The sequence below is a fragment of the Sciurus carolinensis genome, chromosome 5 (assembly GCF_902686445.1).
Source record: "Sciurus carolinensis chromosome 5, mSciCar1.2, whole genome shotgun sequence".
Taxonomy (NCBI): Eukaryota; Metazoa; Chordata; class Mammalia; order Rodentia; family Sciuridae; genus Sciurus; species Sciurus carolinensis.
In genome coordinates, this window is record NC_062217.1 from 149,533,833 (window position 1) to 149,556,448 (window position 22,616).

At 48.8% G+C, this 22,616-nt stretch overlaps 1 protein-coding gene and 1 non-coding gene across 23 annotated transcripts in view; one reads left to right on the forward strand and one right to left on the reverse strand.

The window, feature by feature from the left end:
* Pax2 (paired box 2) overlaps nucleotides 1–14,447 on the forward strand; it is an 89,503-nt gene extending 75,056 nt beyond the window's left edge. For 16 of the 22 annotated variants that reach the window (XM_047552229.1, XM_047552231.1, XM_047552234.1 and 13 more), the window contains 3 exons: nucleotides 10,345–10,446; nucleotides 12,677–12,763; nucleotides 13,242–14,447. In XM_047552229.1, coding sequence (XP_047408185.1) covers nucleotides 10,345–10,446; nucleotides 12,677–12,763; nucleotides 13,242–13,363 — 311 coding nt within the window. In that variant the 3' untranslated portion in view covers nucleotides 13,364–14,447. Of the gene's footprint in view, nucleotides 1–10,344; nucleotides 10,447–12,676; nucleotides 12,764–13,222 lie in introns of all 22 variants that reach the window. The other 6 variants (XM_047552232.1, XM_047552233.1, XM_047552250.1 and 3 more) reach the window with 3 other exon arrangements.
* A 4,252-nt stretch (nucleotides 14,448–18,699) lies between these two features.
* LOC124986085 (U6 spliceosomal RNA) lies at nucleotides 18,700–18,806 on the reverse strand. The gene has a single exon (XR_007108986.1). It is a non-coding gene; the product is annotated as a U6 spliceosomal RNA (small nuclear RNA).
* Nucleotides 18,807–22,616: the final 3,810 nt, after the last annotated feature.

A 22,616-nucleotide genomic window follows, 5' to 3' on the forward strand; every position in this document is an offset into this window, starting at 1 on the left:
ATAACACAAAAAAATGTTAATACACAGCCAAACCTCACTTTCTGGTGCCAGAAATAGAGGAAGTCAAAGCCAGAGCAGTATGTGAAAGACTGCTTGGTATCCTACTGGAGGGAGACCCTAATTAGGGGAGGTTGGGTTTGTAACCCACTGGATGGGAAACATGACCTTGGGCTCAAGAGAAACAGGAAGCTAGAACTGAGTGTTACCCTGTGTAAAGACAGAGACAGAAGAGAAACAATTCTGTCTAGGAAAGTTCAGACCAATGGCCCAGAGAGACAAGGTGGGGGGTGGGAGGTGTCACCAGGAGAAATAAAGATCCCAAGCCTGAGCCTGCATCAGAATCCACATTTATGCCATGAAAGTGTTGCAGGAACCCCAAGCCAAGAACTTGTTTCAAAAATTTTCCAGAATAGTAACCCACTCAGAAACCTCAGCAGGAATACTGGCAAACCTTCTTTGCAGAGATCTTCTACAATCCAGGCACAAGGAACTTCCACCGGGGGAAAAAATTCACCATTAAAGATGAGCTCACTATAAAAAATTACACATCTCATGTGGATACCAACTATCATAAATGAGAGTTGGCCAAAGCAATACATAGGAGAAGTAACACCCCCAAGAACTGATCATAGAATCATCCAAAAGCAACTATAAACTAAGCATGTTTAATATTCTAGAAGGGATCAAATAGAGGTATAAGTTTTGTCTTTATCACAGATCCAGGGCCCCTTCCTCACCACTGCCCAACAAATTGTGATAATAGAGATCAAAAAGGACAAAGAATGAAGGCCACACCTATAGCTCATTGTTTTGGGATCTTGAAGGCACCTAAGAGTCAAGCCTCAGGCAACTCTGAAAGTAGAGCCTATTTTCTGGCTTATCCAAGTTCCCAGACTGCTAGTCCTCAGCAGAGAATCTTACCTTTTCTTTGGGAAAATGTCTGAACATTGAAGAGTTGGGGACAAGAACAGTGTTTTCTTCCCTAGTGTGTGTGGTGGAGGGGGCAGTTTACACCCCTGCCATGGCAGGGGGAAGGTGGTTTTGTTCTAGAGTTAGGGAGAAATTTCTCTTAATGCCTAGAGATTGCAACTTTGAAGGAAGCTCTAAGGTCCAAGGGGAACTGTGGGTGTTACCCAGGAAAGAAATGCCCAAGACAGGGAGAAGGAGCAGAGGTGCTGGTCTCCTGGAACCAGCAAGTTTAAGCAGAGGTGGGGAGGCCAGGGAGCCAAAGTTCAAAGTTGAGCATCAGTGTTGGCCCCCAGTATCCTGGAGGCCAGAGAAAAGGATGTGGGCTCAGCTTCAGAGAAAGGGTGGCAACTCTTAGCAGCTCCAGCTCAGACTCCTTGCCCCCATCTGCAATGAGCAGCAAAGTGGCCTTTTAGTAGATAGAGGTGCAGACCCTGGAAAACCTCCTCCTCCTGCTCGGGGAGTCCTGAGGACCTCTAGGAACCGCCTCTTTCCTGTAGTTAACAACCCCTTTCCAATGCAACTGCATTTCCCTCCATAAAACACTTAGCCCTTGGCCAGCCCCTCAGGGGAGGAAAAGGCAATAAAGGCCAAGAAGTGTTTCTGAAGGAGGCTGGGAGTCTCCTAGTCTTGTCTGTCGGCTCAAAGCCCCTTATTAGCAGGAGGAATTTAGGGCACAGACATCAGAGTTCCTCTCCAACCTTGAAAGGAGAGGGTGAGGGCAACTTGGGACATGTAGCAAGTCAGAGAGCCCTTACTGCAGAGGCCAAACCAAGCTAGAGGGTTTCTCCTCTGCACCCGCGGGCCCAGTACCCTTTATTTAGGCTCAGAATACCCAAAGAGAAGAGGCTGTCTTCCTCCAGACATCCCTGAGGCCTCCAGCCACATCCCCAAGGACCTGCAGCCCCCAGACCTCACTCTGATTTAATTATGGGGGCATTTCCATAGCAATGAGACATTGACAGATAATGCGGGTGCCCTGGGCCTGCAGCCGAGGGAGTCGATGGATCAGGTCCTTTTCCCTCTTTCTTTATCAAATCCACCTCTATGGGAAAAGAAGAGGCACCAACTCACACTACAGCTATGAATGGCAGTCAACTTTGAGCAGAATAAGCTGTCCCATCCCTACCTCCAGTCCCCAGCTTACCCCATGTCCCTGTCTGTCTACCAGCCATCTCAGCAATGACCAACTGCCCTTCCCAGGGTAGGGCAGCATGCAGGCTGAGTGGGGTTACCCAGAGGAGGAAAGTTACAAGGGTTTGGGGGCCTCATAGTAAAGATGCAATTCTAACCTGAGCCCAAATTTGGCCCATACCCTTCCTCCCTTCAACTCTTCCCCCACTATCCATAAGACCCTACAGGCAGAGCACACCAAAATGGAGTGCTTTTTCGTTCACAGTGCAGTCTTAATTCATTTAGAGGTCAGGGAGAAAGGCCAGTCTGAATTTGGAATCAAAGTATTTTCATTCAACAATGCCCAGCACCACAAAAATTTTTTTCAAAAAAAAAAATAATAATCTTCATAAGTGTCTATAGTAGCTAACCAGGCTAACAAAGTGTTGTATTTGAGCACACTGGACACTGCTTTCATGATTAGCTAGGTGAGAAGGAACTTCTCAGCTGCTGAGAGATGCTTAGGGTGTCTCAAAGAGGAGTTCCCCAAAGCAGGGTTCCTCCAGTACCAAGACTGTTTACTCCATTATTTGGCATTTTCTAAGAAGAAAAGGAAAGTAAAAGCCACCACCAACCCAGTCTTTTCTAAATAACCAGAAATTCTCAATAGTGATGTCAGAATGAATGTTACAGGTACAAACTGGGACCAAGGACTCAGAAATGTCTTGGTCAAAGAAATGTCAAAGCCACCTAGGCAAGAGCCCCAGAAAGCCAGCCACCCCCAGGGTGACAGGAAGGCCCCTCCTCCTCCTTCCCCAGGGTGCTCAGAATCCCTCCTTCCCCCCCCCCCCCCCCCCCCCCCCCCCCCCCCCGCTCTTAGCTATAGCCTCAGGACAAACGAGCCAGTGCTTTTTTAACCCTGAGCTTTGGAAGGCAGCTCTGCCACTATTGTCACTTCTGAGAGGGCTTTGCGTGCCTTCAGCTTGGAATCCTCCCCTCTTCTCCCCGGTGGCGGCTGTGCTGGCAGGCAGGGAGGGAGGAAATCCTGCCGAGGCTCCGAGAGCAGCCTAATGCTCCAGCAGCTTAAGTGGCCGTTTTCCTTGGGATTAGGGTTTCACTTACACAGAGCGCCTGAAAAACGCTGCGCTTTCAGAAGGATTAGAGCTGACAATTCAGTGCTCTCAGAGAACAAAATAAAGCCAGAGAGGAACTGGGAGACCTGGAGTATCAGGAGACTGTGCAAACAGGCTTAACCTCTGCCCACCCAGCATGAGGGTCTCTTATGCACTGAGCCCATCCATGAGCCTAGGTGCCAGCACCTGCCCAGCTCTGCTCTTCATTTGTGACTTGCTGATGAAGCCAGAGAAGGCAGCATCAGGAAGTGAATGGAGGAGAGCACCAGAGATTTCTTCTCCCTCCCTGACCCTTGTTTCCTCTTCTGTAAATGAGGGAGTTGGATAGTTCCCTTTGAGCCCTTTGAAATTGTGATTCTTCACATTGCTCCCTAGTCTTATCCCAGGATCTTGAGGTCATAGTTCCATCCTTGGTCCAGCTGAAGGTAAAATCTCCTATGGGGCCCTGGACCAGCAGCCTTGACAGCCGTGTGCTAGGGAGACAGTGCTGGGAACAGGATGACTGGTTGTGTCCAGCTGCTTGGCAGTCAAAGATCAGACCTCACTGAGTTCATGCAGATCTGGGCAGCATCCCTGCCTAGGACACCCCAGGGACTAAAGGTCCAGCTGTCAGTGGGAGGTAAGATCAGCCAGAGCAGCCACCCTGAGCTGTGGGCACAGCCCCCTCTGCTGGAACTTGGAGCAGGCGAGCCTCCAGTTGAATGTGGGACCAAAACAGAGCCAGGGCCAGGGATCTTCACACAGGCAGTCGTGTCCCAGAGGACAAACCTTGGGAGGATTTGGAAACATGAGAAATAAGAAACAACATGAAATATGTAAAAGCTCTTTCCCTTGCCTCTTAAAGCACTTTTTACACTTTTTACAGATTCAAATTGTTTAGTGATTATGTATAACTTGGATTGATCATAAAGGGCCATAATGGTATAGCAAATATAAATGTAGAGTATATTTAGGCAGTAATTACAAATTTAATAACTGTATTATTGTAAGAATTATAAATGCTTGTGTCAGATGCAGGCACAGACTGCCAACCTCGAAGAAATCTAATGTCTTCATTTTCGCCACCTTATGAGAAGGAGACAAAACTTGAGGATAGGATAGTAAAACAAGAGTTATGTTTTCTGGCCTTAGGGTCCTCCACGGTGTCAAGTGGATAGCAAAAGTGCTCATTTTCAGAGAAAGATGCTGAGGAAACGCATCTCTAAACGCATGGGATATAACTTTTGCTGTATAAATCTGTGTCTAATAAGTCTTGTTGCCAAAGCCATCACGAGCAGCAGTTTCTGCTTCTTGGGCGGCTTTCTCTTTATTATTTCCTGGGTCTTCTGAGTGCTGAATATTTGCTGGAACTTGAGATAAGCCTCCCTGCTACTCCACAATTTGCTATTTTCTTGTTGCTGTTTGTTATTTGCTGGGGATTGAACCCATGTCTTTGCACGTGATAGGCAAGTCTTATCCGCTGAGTTGTATTTCTAGCCCACATTGTGCTATTTTCTATATGATCTTTTTTTTGTTGTTATTGTTCAAGTAGTTACAAAACAAATCAGTTTCATCAGAGGTTCTCTTGATTTTTTATAAAAGCTTTGAATTATGAATACTTATGAACCATCTACCCAGAAAGACATGCATGTATAATACCTATAACATTTTATATATAGCTTTCTATAGACCCCCTGAAATGCATCTGTAGGGCTCTATAGGATTGATGAGTCCCGACTGAAAGCCCCCACTGTAAAACATGAAAGAAGCTTAGACATGCAAGAAACAATGGCAGGATATTCTCTTATAGGAGGGATTAGTTTGGCATGATCTTAGGTTACTTGCCTGGACTAAATATCTGTCTATTTTCTAAGTCTACAGTATTTGAAAATATCATTCCAAAATCAGGTCCCAAGTGTACTCTTTGCTCTGTAGTCTAGGTTCTACTATCTACTTACTGTGAAATCTTGGACATAGCTCCTCTGGGTTTCAATTTCTCATTTATTAAGTAGAGATTAAAAACAGGTCATCATAGAGTTTATATAAGGATTAAATGAGATAACATAAAATATTAAGAACAGAGCTTAGCATATTGTAGGTGCTTAGTGAATGCTGTGGTATCTGGGTGCAGGGAAATCTATAACTCTGCCCTTGGATCTTTTTTTTTTTGCAGTGCTGGGGATTGAACCCAGGGCCTCATGCTTGCAAGGCAGGCACTCTACCGACTGAGCTATCTCTCCAGCCTGTACCCTTGGATCTTATACCTGACAAAGTAACAAATTATCTAATGACTAAAATTTTCTGAATTCTTAATAAAGTCTCTCACTTTGCTTTTCTCTGTATTTGTAAGAGAGGCTGCTCTTAGATTCTCCAGAACAGTTGATTTGCTCTGGCCCATTTGCTAAGGAATGTCTGACAAAAGTGCACTGTCTGATTCAGATGTGGTGATTGCTGTAGAAATTGGCTTTAGAATCTTCAGGGACTTCTGCAGTTGAACTAAGGAGGCATCCTCATCCAGTACAGTGCTTCTAACACTTTTGAGTACTTTAAGATTCTCAACTACTACTGATTCTTGAAGAGCCTCTTTGTTTTTTCAGAAAACTCTCAAAGGAGATTAATACTACACCCCATGGAGTTTTACTACAGACCTTCCATGTCAGTTATTTATTCTGTGTCCTTTTTTTTCTTGTCTCATCTTAATGACAGCATGATGGTATGAGACTTAGCCTGTCAGGTGACTTCTTTTCCTTTTCTTTGGCTCTTTGGGGAATTATCTGGCTCCATTAAAGGCAGTGTGGCATAGATATGGCTTCAAACTTTGACTCCACCACTTACCAGTTATGTAGCTACAGGAAAGTCATTGTGCCTTTCTGTGCCTCCATTTTCTCACCTTTAAAACAAGGCTGTTAAACTAATCATCTGGAAGGTTCTTCATCTTTAAAAGCTTTTAGCCTTAGAAAGCAAGTAGCAACATGAAAGCCCCATTCTCTTAGTAACATGTGAGTTTTTATCCATTTGTGATTCTTGGTGCTGTTTTCATATTAGTGGCATTGCCAGTGAGCAAAGCAAATTCTTTACTGCTTCCTATCTCCCGTCAGATGGCACATATTTTATAACTGTTCCATTCTGCCATGTAGCTATTTTCTCCTGTTTCTGTACTTTTGCTTGTTTGTGTAAAGGAGGTGGCTGTGCTGTCTTACAGGGTGTTTGGATTTTGTTTTTGTTTGTGGTACTGGAGATTGAACCCAGGGGCACTCTACCACTGAGCTACATCCCCAGCCCTTTTTATTTTTATTTGAAGACATGGTCTCTCTGAGTTACCCAGGCTGGCCTCAGTCTTGCGTTCCTGCTACCTCATCCTCTCAAGTTTCTGGGATTACAGGTGTGCACCACTGTGACCAGCCCATCTTGCAGTTTTAGAGTCTGTCTTCACTACTGTCTGTTCATCACGCTATAGTTCTGCGAAGCCGGTGCTCCGTGGAGGCCTCCTTGGGCAGTTTCCATTACTCACTCACATTCCCTCACTAAAGGAGACTTGCTCAAAGAGTGCTGCTGGGCAAATGGTATGACGATCTTAGTAATTTGAAAACTTCCTACAATATGTGTTTTCCATTATTGACAATGGTGTTCTAGAGGAATATATGGCTCTGGGAAGAGTTTGGTCAATTTTTTCCTGCTCTTCAGGTGTCACCTGTGTACTAATGAAGCCATTGAAAGTGCTTTGTATGCGGCGGCTTGCACTTTTGTTGGCTTAGGGGTCCTGAACAGACAGACACCTCTTTGTAGTGACAATGATGTGACAGAATGGAGCACAGCTGTATGCCAAACACTAGGAAACTGGAATGCTCTTTCCTCATCCTGGGCCTCTTCTCTCACATTTTTTAAATTGCTGTATGGTACTTCCCAAATTCAGTTTTTTTAAAACAAAATTTGGAAATGTGCCTTATAATTAAGTTTGGTGTGTGACTTTTAGCATACAAAGGTTTCTACCTGCTGGAAGCTGGCTGTACCACTTTGCAAGAGAGAAAGAGGAATAAACTTTGCAATAGAAGTGCCTCTGGGTTTGCAGGAGACAGTTTTCAAGTCACCCAGCCTTTCTTCCTCTCTCCTAAAGCTCAGGAGGAGATTTTCTGACAAAACCTTAGATTATGAGCATTTCATATGCAACTGTTTATGAGAACCATGCAGTTGAAAACCAGAACTCAGATACATTTGAATTTCTGTTTATTGAGAAAAAGGCATACTCCTTTTCCTGGCAGCTTTGTAAAGATTCATATCACAGGGCCAGGAGGAATTTGGTTCCTATGATTGCCTAGCTTCAAAACCTCTACATCTTCCCTAGTTCTCCTTGATCTCAGGCCTTTTTTTGACCAGTAAGTTCCATATTATTAACCTCTCTACAAAGTGATAGATATTGCTGTCATTGTCCACTTCAGGTCCACTCCACTGAAAGATGGTCAGGAGATGTGTACTTTTATTGACAATCAAAGTCAATAAAAGAAAACTCAACAACAAAAGTAAACACAGATTCCTTTACCTCCCTGGGAGTCACAAGTAATCTCTTGTTTGACAGTTCTGCTCTGTCTCTTCTTGAGTTTTAAGAAATGTAAGATATTAGTTATATTAGGTATATCATTCTATTGCATGATAAAGCTGAGTCACAACAGATGAGTTTCTCACTATAAATCTCTCACCATCCTATAAAGACTCGTAAACCATTTTTTAAATTGTCTTTAAAGAAAAAACAGGTTCAGACATTTACATTTTGCCCAGCTTTACCTCTTTGTAGGAGATTAATATATATGAAATAATTTTAAAACAATCATAACCTAGTAGGAATTGGCTACAAGTGCAATGGAGGATTAGAGAACTAAACAGTTATTTATTGAGTATTTACCATGTTCTCAACTATGTAGGAGGGAGTAGAAGACAAGTCCTGCCCTTGGATTGCTTATGATCCACTTGAAGAAACAAACCAGGATATGAAACAACAGGGCTGATGCATTTATACAATGTCATGACATGGTAAACAATGAAGAGAAAAATTTCCTTCATGAGTAGGAATTTTGAGGCTTAAGCTGGAAGAAGCGGGAACTGTGAGTGAGGAAGAAGAAAAGGTGATGGCAAAAGAACAGAGGTTTCACAGCACACAGTGAAAACAGTTCCACTAAAACAGGGGAGTTAGAATCAGAGCTCAGAAAGTTGGGTGGAGTGAGTTCCCAGGAGACTCTGACAGTCTGCAAAGGTTCCATTCTAACTGTAGCTTTTACAAGGGTAGTGGTGTGATGAAAGCAACATTTCACGGGGGCCAGCTAAGCAGTCACATGTGGGGTGGACAGGAGGGAGAAGAATGTAGAGACAAGGAATACAAACAAAGGAAAGTCATTGGGCAGGCACAAACCAAGAGCAGGCGCTTAGCTGAGTTCTGAAAGTGGTAGAGGAAATGGATATGAGCAGATATAGCACTTATGGCTAAGGAGAATCAACCACACTCAGGATCTGACTTCATACAGAGAGGCAGGAAGAAGGCTGTGTCAACAACCACAAAGTTGTTGATCTTATGATCTTCCAAAGGGTTGAAGTAAGTTTAAGGCCTGCCTTGTCAACTTTACAAGACCAGTCTCAAAGAAAAAGAAAAGGGGCTGGGTATGTACAGCACCCTTGGGTTTAATTTCTATTATTGAAAAAATAAATAAAAATAAAAAGGTTGGTAGAATTGATTGGTGGGGGGAAGATGAATCTGCCTTGATTCCTGTTAGATTTGAGGTAACAGAGGGACAGCAGATGAAACTTTTTAGTAGGACACTGGAAATTCAAAAACCTGAGCTGTACGTCTATTCTTAAGAGAAGGATGAATCACTCAGTTTTGTCAAGAAAACATGCACTTCAGCAACACAGGGTGTGAGGTTATCCTCAAGGGGACAGTAACAAAGAAACATGCTTTGGCTCTGCTTTAATTTTTTTCCCCCTGCGGTACTGGGGATTGAACCTAGGGCCTCACACATGTCAGGCAGATGCTCTCCCACTGAACCACGTTCCCAGTTCCCAAAAAGATGCTTTGGAGTAGCCATGGAAAGGAGGATAACTAAGGCCCCGCTGAGGGAAAGAAAGTGAACTGAGAGAGGTACATGTAGTTCTGACCTTCTCCAGCCACACCTTGCCTTCCCAGGTCTGGACAGAGGCATGAGTGGCACTGGATGGTGAGGATAAGGAGAATCTGCAGGGGACACGTGAACCCCAGGACAGAATAGAGTATTCTGGCATGTGGGAGTATAGGTGAGGGGAGAGGGCAAATTTTGTCATCAATGATTGGAACACATTAAGTTGCCACGAGTGCAGTGTTCCCTTCCCAGTAATGGAAGAGGGAAGTCAGTCCATGCAGCCGTGTTCCAGGGGAACTGTCTGTGGATCAGAGGTGTCTCCCTAACGTTGACTCACTTTATCTCCAATCCAGGCCACTGGCAAGGAAAGTCCTGCCTCCCTTTCTCCAGGCCCTAGCGAATAGGGGCTTCTAGGGAAGAAGTCCAGCAGCTGGTGGGGGAGCAGATTTTGCTCACTGGAACTTGATCAGATCCACTAGCACTGTTGACTCGAAGCTCTTGATCCACATTGGGATAATTTTCTCTCATTTAAATGTCACAAACAATAACAGTAATATAGCCCACGGACTGGTCCTGGACCCTCTATACCTGTCAGACCCAGCACCTGCAGCCCCATTTGGCAAAGACAAGGAATATTCATCAGTCCCTGTAGTGGGATGTCCTCAAAGCCTGAGGGAAAGATGGAGTGTTAGGAAGGGGATATAGAAGTCCATTTGGCTACTGGAGAGACCACAACTTAATATCTTGCAGAGAAGGAGGAGTAAAACCAGGTCATCTCCTCCCATCTCCATCTGGGTTTGGAATGCAGAGACACAGGAAAAGGCAGACACACAGACAGAGAAAGACGCAAAGAGCTACACAGACAGAGGTTCACACACGGCCGATTGCAGATACACACCCCTTCAAAGGCACTCCAGTACCTGCACATTCAGGTGCATGTCTACACAGAGGTCCTTCCTCTTCAGGAGTGCTTGTTCCTGGAGTGCCTGGGTACAAGCAGAGGCAGGCCCCTCTCTTCCAGGCCTCACCCCTTCCCCTTTGTGTTTTTCCAGGTCGTGACATGGCGAGCACCACTCTGCCTGGTTATCCCCCTCACGTGCCCCCCACTGGCCAGGGAAGCTATCCCACCTCCACCCTGGCAGGAATGGTGCCTGGTAGGTGACAATAATGCAGCTGCCTCATCTAGGTGGGGGTAACTAAATTGTGGGTGAGCTGCTGAGCGGTCTGTAGTCTGAGACTGGGGGTGGGGTGAGACCTAATATCCCCTCCCTGCAAATAGCTGTTATTCTGTCCCACTCTCTCCCTAGAGGCTGCAGTTGGCACCTCATCCTCCCTCATGAGCAACCCAGGGAGAAAGTTTACACCCTTGTGTTCCCCCTTGTGTGCACCCCACTTTATGTCACAGCCCCTCCCTAGCACCCACCTATCTAAGCCTGTGCCCCAGGAGCACTCAATCTCAGCTCCATCCTCAGTGCCCCAGCCCACCCCAGCCAGCTGACACTGCTTGGAAGAGCCTGTCCTGGTTTCCATGGAAACTTAGAGCTAAGAACCATTTCCAGGGGCATGTCAGTCATTCAGACAAAGCCACCCTGGTCTACAACAAGCCACAGGGGAAGACCGATGAGGAGAACCAACCCCAAACCAGAGGGAGGAGGGAGCTAGTCCCTATGAGGAACAGAGAACAGGCTATGACAGGAACCAGAGACTTTGGCTTTGGAGAGGCAAGCTAGGTACCACCACAGTTCTTCAGAGAACCCAGGCCCTCAGTGCTCCTGTAGGGCTGATCCACCCCTTGCCTGAGGCATCAGATTGGGTTATGTGGATCAGGAAGGCAAAGGCCATATTTAGGGCCTGATAACTGCAGCTGGAGGTCACACTGTTCGGACCCCTTACCCCAGATTGGGAGTAGGGCTTGAAGCCAAAGAGAGTAGAAGTTCTTATCTGCAGAAACATCAAAAAACTCTTGCCTTAAAGAGAGAAATCCTCACCCAGGCCTGCAGTCCACTGCCTCTAACAACCCTCCTGTGTGCCCTGTCCCTGAAGTTCAACTCTTGTTGGTAGGGGGAGAGGGAGAGCATAGAAGAGGGTGATTGGCCTTGGCAGTTCAGGGGCAGCCCTGGGTTTGCAGAGCTTAGGGTGGGGGTGAGGCAAAGGGAAATCACTGCAGGGAGTTACAGAAAGGGGGCAGACAGGAGTCAGAAGTGTGGGTGAAAGGATTCCTGCCTAGATTTGGGGAAGTAAAAGCATTGTTAGGGAAAAGGAAATTCTTTTGGGCAAGGTCTCAGCAGAGAGCAGGTGGAGGCTGGAGGAGGTCTTGGAGAGGTGGGGTGAAGAAAGAGTGGGGAGATGAGGGTGGGAGTCTGCAGGGAGGTGGGGATGAGGGGAGCCGCAGAGAGCTCATGGTGGCAAGGGGGGAGTCGTTAAACAGAATCTAGTGCTGATGAGGAAATTACACTTGTTTCATTAGCGATGGGGAAGGAGATAGCTCAGTTCCTCTTGGTCACAGTTGAGCTCAGAAGCTCATTATCCTGCTGCACGCATGCTTTCCCTCCTCGTCAATAAACAGGCTTTCCAGTGGCTGCATCCCCCACCCCCACCCCAGCTCCCTCTCAGAGAGGGGCCCCTTCTCCTCTACTTAACCCGCGGCTAGGGATCACTGTAAACAGTCTGGGGTCATCACACAGGAGAAAGGGCGAGGGGGAAACCCGGAGGCCTGGCCTTTCTTCCCCTGAGGGAGGGAGGAAGCTTCCGATGACTCCCAGCCCACGGGGACCTACCCTTACTGCTCTTGGACCAGTGGGCAGACTACCTGCTTCCTGCAGTGTCGTTCCCCTGCTGCTTGGCCGGCGTATAGAACCTCATGAGGGAAAGGAACACACACACACACACACACACACACACACACACACACACACACCACCTTGCATTGGCACCATGCTGAGATGCCTTTCTTAGGACTTGCTGGGATAAAGTGCCCGGTGGCCTTTCTTCACCACCCTCCCAGACTCTTCTAACCTGTGGGGCTATGGCTCCTAGAACCGGAGTGTCCACTTTAAAAGCGCTTAACCCCCAAGTTAGCTGGGTGGGCTCTCCCGAGGCCCAGAACGAACCTTTCCTGGATGTCCCATAGCGCCTGGGCTGGGGAGCCCAGGAGCGCACTGTGGGCAGGTGCTCCACGACTGTGTGCAAGGCGCGTGGGTACTTCCCGCCTCCCCGGAACTAGCCCCACGCGGACCCAGGGGATCGTCCCGCCTGCACCAGCCATTGCTTTTCCTGCCACTCCTACGGCTCAGAACTGGGTGGAAGGGCAAAATCCACCGGCCGGGCTCGTCGGGTCAGCCCCGGCGTGCGCGAGTCTGATCCGCACTCCCCGACCTCCCGCAGGGAGCGAATTCTCCGGCAACCCGTACAGCCACCCCCAATACACCGCCTACAACGAGGCTTGGAGATTCAGCAACCCTGCCTTACTAAGTGAGTACGCCACCTGGCTGGCCGGCGGCTCTGCGCGTCGCCTGCCCGCCCGCCAGCTCAGCAGTGCTGCTTCGGGTCTTGGGCCCCACTCCCGGCAGCCCGACCTCCGGGTGCCTGGCTACCAAGGGGTTAGGCTCGTTAGTGCAGCACTGAGGCCCGGGGATCCCTCAAGGACGCCAGCGCCTCCTGCCTCTTCCCTTCCTCCCTCTCCCTCCCGGGTCACTAGAAGGCTCTGCGCCACTGTCACCCTCGAATCCCCAGGAGGGTCCGCAATCTGATGTCACCTATCCCGCCCGGTGAACGCAGCTTTCCTCGTGGCTTCGTGCCCCAGCCATGGTCTCCCAGCCCTGATCCCGCTGGACCCCAGCTCAGGGAGGTCTTTGCTTTGCTTTTCTTTCCTTTTTTGTTCTCCTGTTTGTCCTCTCACCCAGCCCATTCTTCTCCTGTGTTAACTTCCAGGTTCCCCTTATTATTATAGTGCCGCCCCCCGGGGCTCCGCCCCTGCCGCTGCTGCCGCTGCCTATGACCGCCACTAGTTACCGCGGGGACCACATCAAGCTTCAGGCCGACAGCTTCGGCCTCCACATCGTCCCGGTCTGACCACCCACCCTGGAGGGAGGGAGGACCGACACGACGCGATGCCTCTCGGACACCATTCCAGCCCCACCCCCATCCCAAGATCCCCGCAGCCCTTCACGTCACCCCGTCGAAGGCCGGACAGGACGAGTGGAGCCGCGGGCGGGACCCTCAGGCCCGGGTCCGCCGCCCCCAACCCCGCCCGCCTCCCCTCCCCGCCTGCCTGGACTGCGCGGCGCCTTGAGGAGGGCCGGGCCCAGCTTGCTTGGGCTTCGCCCTGCGGTCTCGGAGCAGGCCTGCCATTCCGCTGGCTCCGGTCCGGCCCACCACCGCACGCGCCGGATAAATTTCTGTGACACACAATCAGCGCGGACTGCAGCGCGGCCCAGCCCCGGAGCAGCCTGCCTCGGACGTTTGGTCGCCGGGAGGCTTGGCTGGAGGGGCTGGGCAAAGGAAAAAATGAACAAAACGATTTTCTGCAAAAGAAGGAAAAAACGGCCTACCGAACCCTGGGGGAAAATTCCTTATCCTCTGAGCCAGCTGGACTGCCCCCAGCCTTCTGGGTGTGCTTAGCCCTAGAAGGCGGAAAAGGGGGCGTGAGGGGGATCAAGGGATGGCGCTTGGGGGCGTCAAGTCTTCCCAAGGCTGGGACCCAAGGCATGCAGCCCCAGCGGCCTGCACCAACCGAGCCCGACTCTTGGCTCTTCGCTTCCTCTACCTGGACTGCCTAGTTCCCCAGGGCCTAGGCGTCTCCGACTACGTGACTCAACTCGGCCCCGCCTTGCCCCTACCTCAGCGTCACTTCCATCTGCTGGCCTCCCATTTTCCCCTCCTGCGGGTCCTTTGCCCATCCCTCATTACCCTTCTGTCCCTGGTTCCTAACTTGCCGCCCCATGGGACGCTCTCCTCGACCCGCCGCAGGACCGGTTTCCATCGGGAGCGGGCACTGGCCTTCCCGAGCAGTTTCTTGGTGCCCCCGACACAGACTCCCAATCTGCGGGCCGCAGGAGCCGGTTCTGAGCCGACGTCCGAGCTGCGGCGGAGGTGGAAGTGGGGGCTGCCTACTCCCCACCGCACCCCTAGTCTCCTTCCCCACAAGAACTGAACAGAACAACGAAAAGTCTACAATTATTTAATATCATGATCTTTGCAAAAAGGAACAAAACAAAAATACCAACAGGCTGCTGCTTTGTAGAAAGACGGTGTGTGTCGCGTGAAGGCGGACCCCTGTGTATATAACCCCTCCCCCTCCGTCCCGCCCGGTAGAGTTCCAGTCACCCGCCCTGCCTGTAGATACGCCCCGCTGTCTGTGCTGTGAGAGTCGCCGCTCGCTGGGGGGAGGGGGGACACAGCTACACGCCCACTAAAGCACAGCACGTCTTGGGGGGGCATTTTTTATGTTACAAAAAAATTACGAAAGAAAACAAATCTCTATGCAAAATGACGAACATGGTCCCGTGGACTCCTCTCGCCTGTTTTGTTGGCTATTTCTCTGTAATTCCGTGTTTTCGCTTTCAACCCCCCTGCATCTCTCCCCTCTCTTCACCATCTTCCTTTCTGCTTCTCTGCCCCGTCTCTGTCTCTGTCCCTCTTTGCCTCGCTTGTCTCTGTCTCTGCCCCTCCTGGGCTCTCTCCCAGACCTGCCCGGCCGCCCTGCCCTCGCTGGCTAGATCAGAGGTGGCAGCCCCTGGCGGCCGGGCCCTAAGCGCCGGACCGGCCGGGCTGGGCTGGGCCACCCCGCCCCGCCCCGCCCCGCCCTGTAGTTGCTCTCTCAGTAGCGGCGATGCGCCCTGCATGTCTCCTCTCCCGTGGATCGTGACGACTCGAAATAACAGAAACAAAAGTCAATAAAAGTGAAAATAAATAAATAAATAAAAATCCTTGAACAAATCCGAAAAGGCTTGGAGTCCTCGCCCAGATCTCTCTCCCCTTGGAGCCTTTCTATTTGAAAAGGAAAGCGAGAAAAGAGAATAGTTTAAGGGAATTGCCGGCGCCCAGCCAGGCTCCTGTGGTCCGAGCGGAACGGCGAGGGCGCCCAGGTCCCAGCTCCGAGGTCCGGCCTATTCCAGTCCTTGTGAGGCTGGCCGGGCAGGAGCTCCCGGGACCTAGGACCAGGCCTAATCTTTGAAAGATCCCCCGAAGGTTCTGGTCTCCTTGACCACTTTCAGTGCGTCGGTTCGTTTTCTTTTTTCTTTTTCTTCCTTTTTCCCTTTGTTTTCTTTTTTTTCTTTTTTTCTTTGTGCACATAAGAACTAAATAATAATAATAATAATAATAATAATAATAATAATAATAAAATTTTGTATGTCACTCCCCATGGCTCCAGGTTTGTCTCTCCCTGTCTCTGGGACCGGCCTCCCCTCGCACAGGTCGATCCCCAATAATCCTCTCAATGATCCTCCCAACTCCTCTCTCACTGTGACTCCATCCAAACTATTGGCCGAGACTCCACTGGGTGACAGATGAGAGCAGGCCGACCGGGACAAGCCTGCGCTCCCCTACCCACCCTGGCCCTCGGGTCAAGGAGTGTTCGCTTTCCCAAACTCCAGAGATAACTTGGGAGTTGCGCATCGGTACCAGGCCAACTCTGTGGTCCTGCCACTGTCCCCCGCACCTAGAACTATGGTACAGGCTCTCAGAACGCTACATCTGAGGCCCTCTGCATGGGGGCGGGGGTAGTCTTGGGTGCTGTCTCCTCCCTCAGCTCCCTAGCGGGCGCAATTGCTTCGGCGGCGCAGCCGCAATTCTCTCCCGGTAGTCTACGTGGAGACCACGGAGGCCACATTTGCTTGCCTCTCTTTGCATTCACTTCTACACCGAGAGAGCGCCAGCCGCGCGGAGAACCCAGGAGCATGCTAACGGGACCCCGTGTCTTGCGGAGTTTCAGGCCCTGGCGAGCAGCCACTGGGAGCGGTGGTCCTGTGCTGAAGTCTGGGTGTGTTCTTGAGAGCCTGTGCAGACGCCTGTGTCGGGTTGAAGGGTGGATGGTGGGTGGGTGTCTTCCTGCATGTGAATAGTTTTTTGTTTGTTCTGTGGGCCTATGTGTCCCTGGATAAGTCTGGGGGTGCGGTAGGAGGAGACTGTCTTTTTAGACTTCTTTTTGTTCTTGTGTCAGTTGACGAATTTGTATGTCTGTCCTTGTGTCTATTCCTGTTTGGGAAAAGGATGTCACAATTGTCCAAGATTGTCCTGCTGCAACAGAGATTACTTAGAGGCCCTTCAGCAACCTCTCATATCTACCCTCCCCCACTCTTGAGAACACAGAGGCCCCAGCTTCCACTTGCTCTCCACCCTGGGAGACTTTCTTTCTCCACTCCAAGAAACCTACCCAGCAGTTTCCCTCTCACTCTCCTTCCACTTGAAAGATTCTTGAAACTCTGAACTGCAAGGTTAAATGGACTGTAAGCAGGGCCTCTACTGGACAGGCTCAGGAGTTGCCTTCCCTTTTGCCTGGGGCAGTGACTCCCATACACTTCCCTCCAAGATGTAGAAGCCTTTTTTTCCCCAAGTTGCTTTGCCCAGCCTTACCCATGTCATGCCACCTCAGGGGGATATGCAGAACAAATCAGAACTTAGCCTCTTCCTTCTCTCACCTCATCTGTGACTCTTTTTTTATGCTCCCTCTCAGCAAATTACAGACCCACCTTCCACCCTCTTCCCACCAGTCTCTGCAAAGTGGAGTCTGACAGAATTTTGATCACGTCTTTCCAATATATGTTTACTCACTTACACATTCTATAAATGTACTAGATTAACATTATGAATCTTATAAAACATAAAAATAGCAAAAGAATAAAATAGAAATAGAGGTTCTAATATCTTTTTCTCACACTCAGTTGGATTATCTTGCACCCCTGAAAGGTATGCACTCCACTTTGGAGAGCCTCCTCAGAACTCAGCTCACAAAACCCCAGCAGGACTCCCATTGCTTGGTGTCCATCAGGAGAATTCCTGGAAGTTCCAGGGCACTGGATTGGGCCAAGGTCACTCAATGAACACTGCCTTCATCATATGTAGCAGGCGTCTGGTCTCCAGTGCCTGGCTTTGCCTCCAGGTCTCCCTGGATAGGAAGCCCTGCCCTACCCAATCCATCTAACCTGGAGCCAAAACTACTTTGTGAGTCCCCCCCGCCCCCCAAGAAAATCTCTCATCTTCTGTTCCACTTCTGGTCTCCCTCTTACCAAAATAGACAATGAGGGTCACACTATTTACAGTAGTTGCCTCTGTACAGAAGTCTTTGTGCTTTCAGCTTGAAATCAGACCCAGGGCCCCAAAACATACTCTGGAGTCCTTGACAGTTGCTTGTCCACCTGCAGCCTTTTCGCTTACCCTAAATACTAACAGGGTCTGTTCTCCAACTTTGTTTTGCTTTCCCCAGAATTCTTTTTGATTCTGCTAATCCTGTCCCCACCTCATACCCGCAGAGTTCCTAGCTGAGGTACACTAAGTATGACAGTTAGATGAAAATATGTGTCCCATCTTGAGAGAACAGCAAGATCAAAGACATGAAGGCATAGAGATGTACCAGATAAAATGTGCCTGGGGAAAGACTGGGGGCAGGTAAGGTGGCAGGTGAAGAATAAAAGTAGTTGGTAGCTAGAACATTGTGGTAAGAAAGTCAAGATGGCATCTGCCACTCACCTAACTACGTTAAGGAAACTTCTCCACCCATAGTCATTTCCTGCCCGTGCAGACCGCATATTTGTATATGTGATTCTGTTACTGGTACAGAATTGGACTTGTGCACAAATCTACATTGAACCAATCCATTCTCTCAGGAAGCAGAACTAGGAAGTATGGGAGAGAATGAGGCCATTCCTCAGGAGAGGCAAAGCCCCAGGGAGGCCCTGGGTAGACCCCCTATTTTTCTTCATGTCTGTAAAGGCTAGCTCCATTCTACCAAATGCTCAAGTCCCAAACCCAAATTTTCCCAGACTTCTTGTTTTTTTTCATCCCACTTCTGATTCATCAGCAAAACCAGACAGTTCTACAAACAGTTCTTTAAAATAGATCCCAAATATGGCCACTTCCAACTCCCTGCAAACCAAAAAAAAAAAAAAGTTGATCTACTTGCCTTGATCCTAACTCAATCTTCTCTTTCCTCCAGCAGTCAGAGTGACCCTCCAAAATGTACAGCAGATCCTGCCCCTCCTCTGCTCAGAACTCTCCAGCGGTTTCCCATCTCCTTCAAATTCAAGGTCAAATCCTAAGATTGATCTACCAGTTTCTACATGTTCTGCTATTCACATACTGCCATCCCTGTGACAATTCCCCCATCTCCCATTTCCTCCTCAGGCTCACTGTTCTCCTGTTCTCTGAGCCTTCGGGCTTCTGGGCTATTCTTTTATTTCATTATTTTTTAAAATATGGAACTCTTCCCAAATTTGCATTTCATCCTTGTGCAGAGGCCATGCTGATCTTCTCTGTATTGTTTCAATTTTAGTATATGTGCTGCCAAAGGGAGCACTGGGCTATTCTTTAGTCACACCAAGCAAGTACTTTTGGAAGACATTTACACTTAATTTGACTTTTGCCTAACAAACTCTTTCCCTGGGCATCACCGTGACTTGCTCCTTCATTCCCTTTAGGTCTTCATTCCAATGTTACCCATCAGAGAGGCCTTCCCTGACCAGCACAATCCCCCACCACACTCCATCACCTTCTCCTGCTTCTCCATACAGTCTACCAGCACCTTACAGATTGCTTGTTTCATTTGTTTATCTCCCATCCTCTCCCATTAGAGTGTGCGTTCCATGAGGGGAGGTTTTTATTTGCTCTGTAACTGCTGTGTGCTCTAATGTCTGTCACAGTGCTTGGCACAAAGTAACTGTTCAACAGATATATAACAGGCAATAAGCAAATGAGATGGTGAGGGAGAAGAAACCAGGAGTAATCAGGAGGCTTGAGGCAATGGGGAGGAACACAGAGCAGAGAGGAGAGATGGTGGGAGCCCTCAGCCATGTGAAGGGGGAGGGAGACCCACAGAGGCAGTAACTGAGTTGCTATGAGGAGGTTTCTGAGGGCAGATGCTCTTCCTGCTCCTCCTGCAGTGCAGCGGTTTGAGATTTGTGAGCACCAAACTCCTTGAGTAACTCACATCATGACCTGAATGACTCTCTATTCCTTACAACACAAAGCAGCAGCCATAGTTCCCATGGGGGGCATCAGGCAGGGGTGCATCCCTTTTTCCATTGGGAAACTGCACCTCCACCATCCTATATAGTTCTTGGGGATTGTCAATCAGTGCCTCGTCAGCTCCTAACCATGCATGTGGGCCCCTGGCCCCTATCTGACCAATGATGACCCCATGTCCCTGCCTATAGCCTATAGACTTAACATTAAAAACAATGGGAACTCTCTCAGAAGTGTTATTCGGTCCTAGAAGGGTGAGGGTCTCTTCCTTTGGACTGAAAGCTGCAATATGAGGACTTCAGACCCCTAAAAGCTCCCCTCCACCAGATGAAGAGTGCCTTCCTGCCAGTGGAGTCACACTAGGAGCCAAGCCAAGCTGAGAATAGAGAGAAAGAGCTCTGGTGCTATCATTAGGCCTCTGGAGCCAGTTAGGTCTGAAGCAAGGCCTACTTTGGGGTTTTCTAGGGTTAGAAACCAATATTTTCTCCTTTTTTTTTTTGGCTTAAGCAAATGTGTTGGGTATTCAACACTTGCAACCAAAAAAATGTTGACCTAAACAGTTCTGAGAGCATGAAAGCCCTGTTAAAGACGTTGGGATGTTTATATAATAAAGATTGCGTATATTTAATAGGAATATATAATATAGACACACATATTATATACATACACACACACACATATTTCCTCCAACAGGCAATGAGAGCTATGGAAATTTTTTGAGCAAGAGAAAGTGGTTTCATAAGTCTGCAGTTTTGGAGGAGTGCTCAGTCCATAATGCAAGAAGTGGGATACAAGGAGAGACTTTGAGTGCAGGGAAGCCCGTAGACACCACCTCCATGGTTCATTCAGGAGATGATGGAAACCTACAAGAATGATTAAATTAGCTCTGGAAGGAAACAGATATTACAAGATTATATTTTTAAGTTTAAAAAAAGTGCAGAATAGAGTATGCATTGTATAGGAAAGAAAGAAAGTAAGAATTTTTCTTCCACATTTAAGTTAAAAAAAATAAAAAGACAACCAGGACTTTGACACACAGAAGGATAACTGTTTCATGAATAAACCAAATTGAACTTTTTGTTGTTGTTGACCTTCTATGACTGAGGGAAAGTCCACTGAATCTGGTGCATATGGGGCACCTGGTGACCTCGAAGAACTGTGCTTTCTGAGGTACAGGGAGAGCTGTGGGAGATGGGGTATGGAGCTAAACCCCAAGAAAATAGAAGGAGAGTGTAAGCAATTCTTTTGAAAGGGAGGGGACAGGAGATGGTGTGTCAGTGAGCTGGTGAGCTCCAGAGCCAGTTCTTTTAAGCTAAGGGCTCTGTGGGCTAGCCTATGGCAGAGGCAGAAGACAGGAAACAGGAGGATGAAGGGATGCTGTTGAGAGTGGATGTGAGGGACTTGTGGAATGAGGCCTCAAAGAATGGGGTAGAAGCATAAGGTGGGGAGGAACCAGAGAACCCTGCTAGGAAGGGGAGGGTCATGAGTTTATGGAGTCCACGAGGGATTGCAGGAGATAAGGGTGCTATCTGCTGAGAGGAAGGGAGCAGGGCAGGATGCAACCTTCAGGAGGATAGCAAACATTGGACGATCTCTTCTGGGGATTCTGAAGGAGTCTGTGGAGGCAGGAGAGCATTGCTGGCTAGCAGCAGGGGTTGCACATTCTGGTGGTAAACTCCTGGCTCCCCTTGTCCTGGATTCACCCTTCACAACACAGCACCCAAGCCTCCCCAGATTATGCTACCCTGCCCTGCACCTGATCCATATCCCCTTCCTCCATGCCAACCTCTCTAGTTGCCAGCACCTTGGGCCCATCCTCACAATCTGATAATTGTGACTGTACATCTGCAAGTACCCAGGCTCAGCCTCAGCTGCCTGTGTGGAGGAGCCACACCCACCCACAGGGAACTGCTCAGCCCTACATGCAACATAGAGGCAGAACAAAAAGCATGTGTATATGGAGGCATCTCCAAGCCTAGGGCAGAAGGGACCGAAGTTGACTCACAAGGTCACTATGTGACTGTCAACAAGCTCCTCCCTCTATCTAAGCCTTAGTTTCTTCATGTGTAAAAACAGATGGTTTCTAGGACTCCTTCCTCCTTGGACATTCTAGACCTCCATACTCAAACAAGCTCAATGACCAGAAGTTCAGGGAAGTTCTATGGAAAGTGGGGTGAGTCCATGGAGATGGGGAAGGCAATGGGGGGCTTTTTAATGCTAGAGAAGAAGGACCCATGAATTTGTTTATTTATTGTCATTCTCCATCTTGGAATTAGTACTGTGTTTTCCTATCTCTCTTCCCAGTGTCTGCCTAGGGACCCTTGGGGTAGGGAATGTAAGCATGGAGGCAGATGAATGGTGATCTGAGGGGACATTTGAGGGTACAGGATAGGGTACCAAGGAAGGGAAACAAAGGAAACCGCTATTTGGGGCCAACTACATTTCTAGCTTTCTCCCCACACCCCCGCCTGCCCAAACCATTCCAATACCCTAATTAGCCAGTCCCTTAGGCCCCGTTAGCTAGGCCGGCTGAGCGCCCAACTCCCTGGGGACCAGCCCCCTTACCCCCTAGACTAATCAGTCCTTTGCTCCTTGAGTGCATGAGTGGGTTCAAAACACACACACATTCATATCCTCTCTCTCTCTCTCTCTCTCTCTCTCATTCTCTTCCAGAGCCCTGGGCCCCATTATAGCCTTCAGAGGGTTAACACAGGCTTGCTGCTGAGTTTCCCCAATGAAGATGCCCCCAGGTGATGACTGAAGAGTTGAGGAGAGACCAAAGTTTGGGGGGTCCTCTCCAATCTAAGGTTTTCTCTCAAACTTGTGGGATCAGAATGTGTAGCAAAGAATAAAGTTATGATTGGGGTACTCTTTGGTACCCCAAGCCCTTGGGCTTGTGCCTCTCAGGCCTTTATGTATGGTCAATATTCACCCCACCCCACGCCCCCCTCCCCTGTATCCCACCCCCTCGCAGGTCTATCTCCCTACCCCCTCTACCCCCCGACACCCGCACTGTCAGCCCAAACACATGATAAATTGCCCTGTCAACAGAATTCATTCAGGGACCAATTAATTCCACAGAAATGAACCAGGAGCCATCAGTTGCTGAAAAACTCAGAGTGCAGGGAGCGGAGGGAGGGGGTGC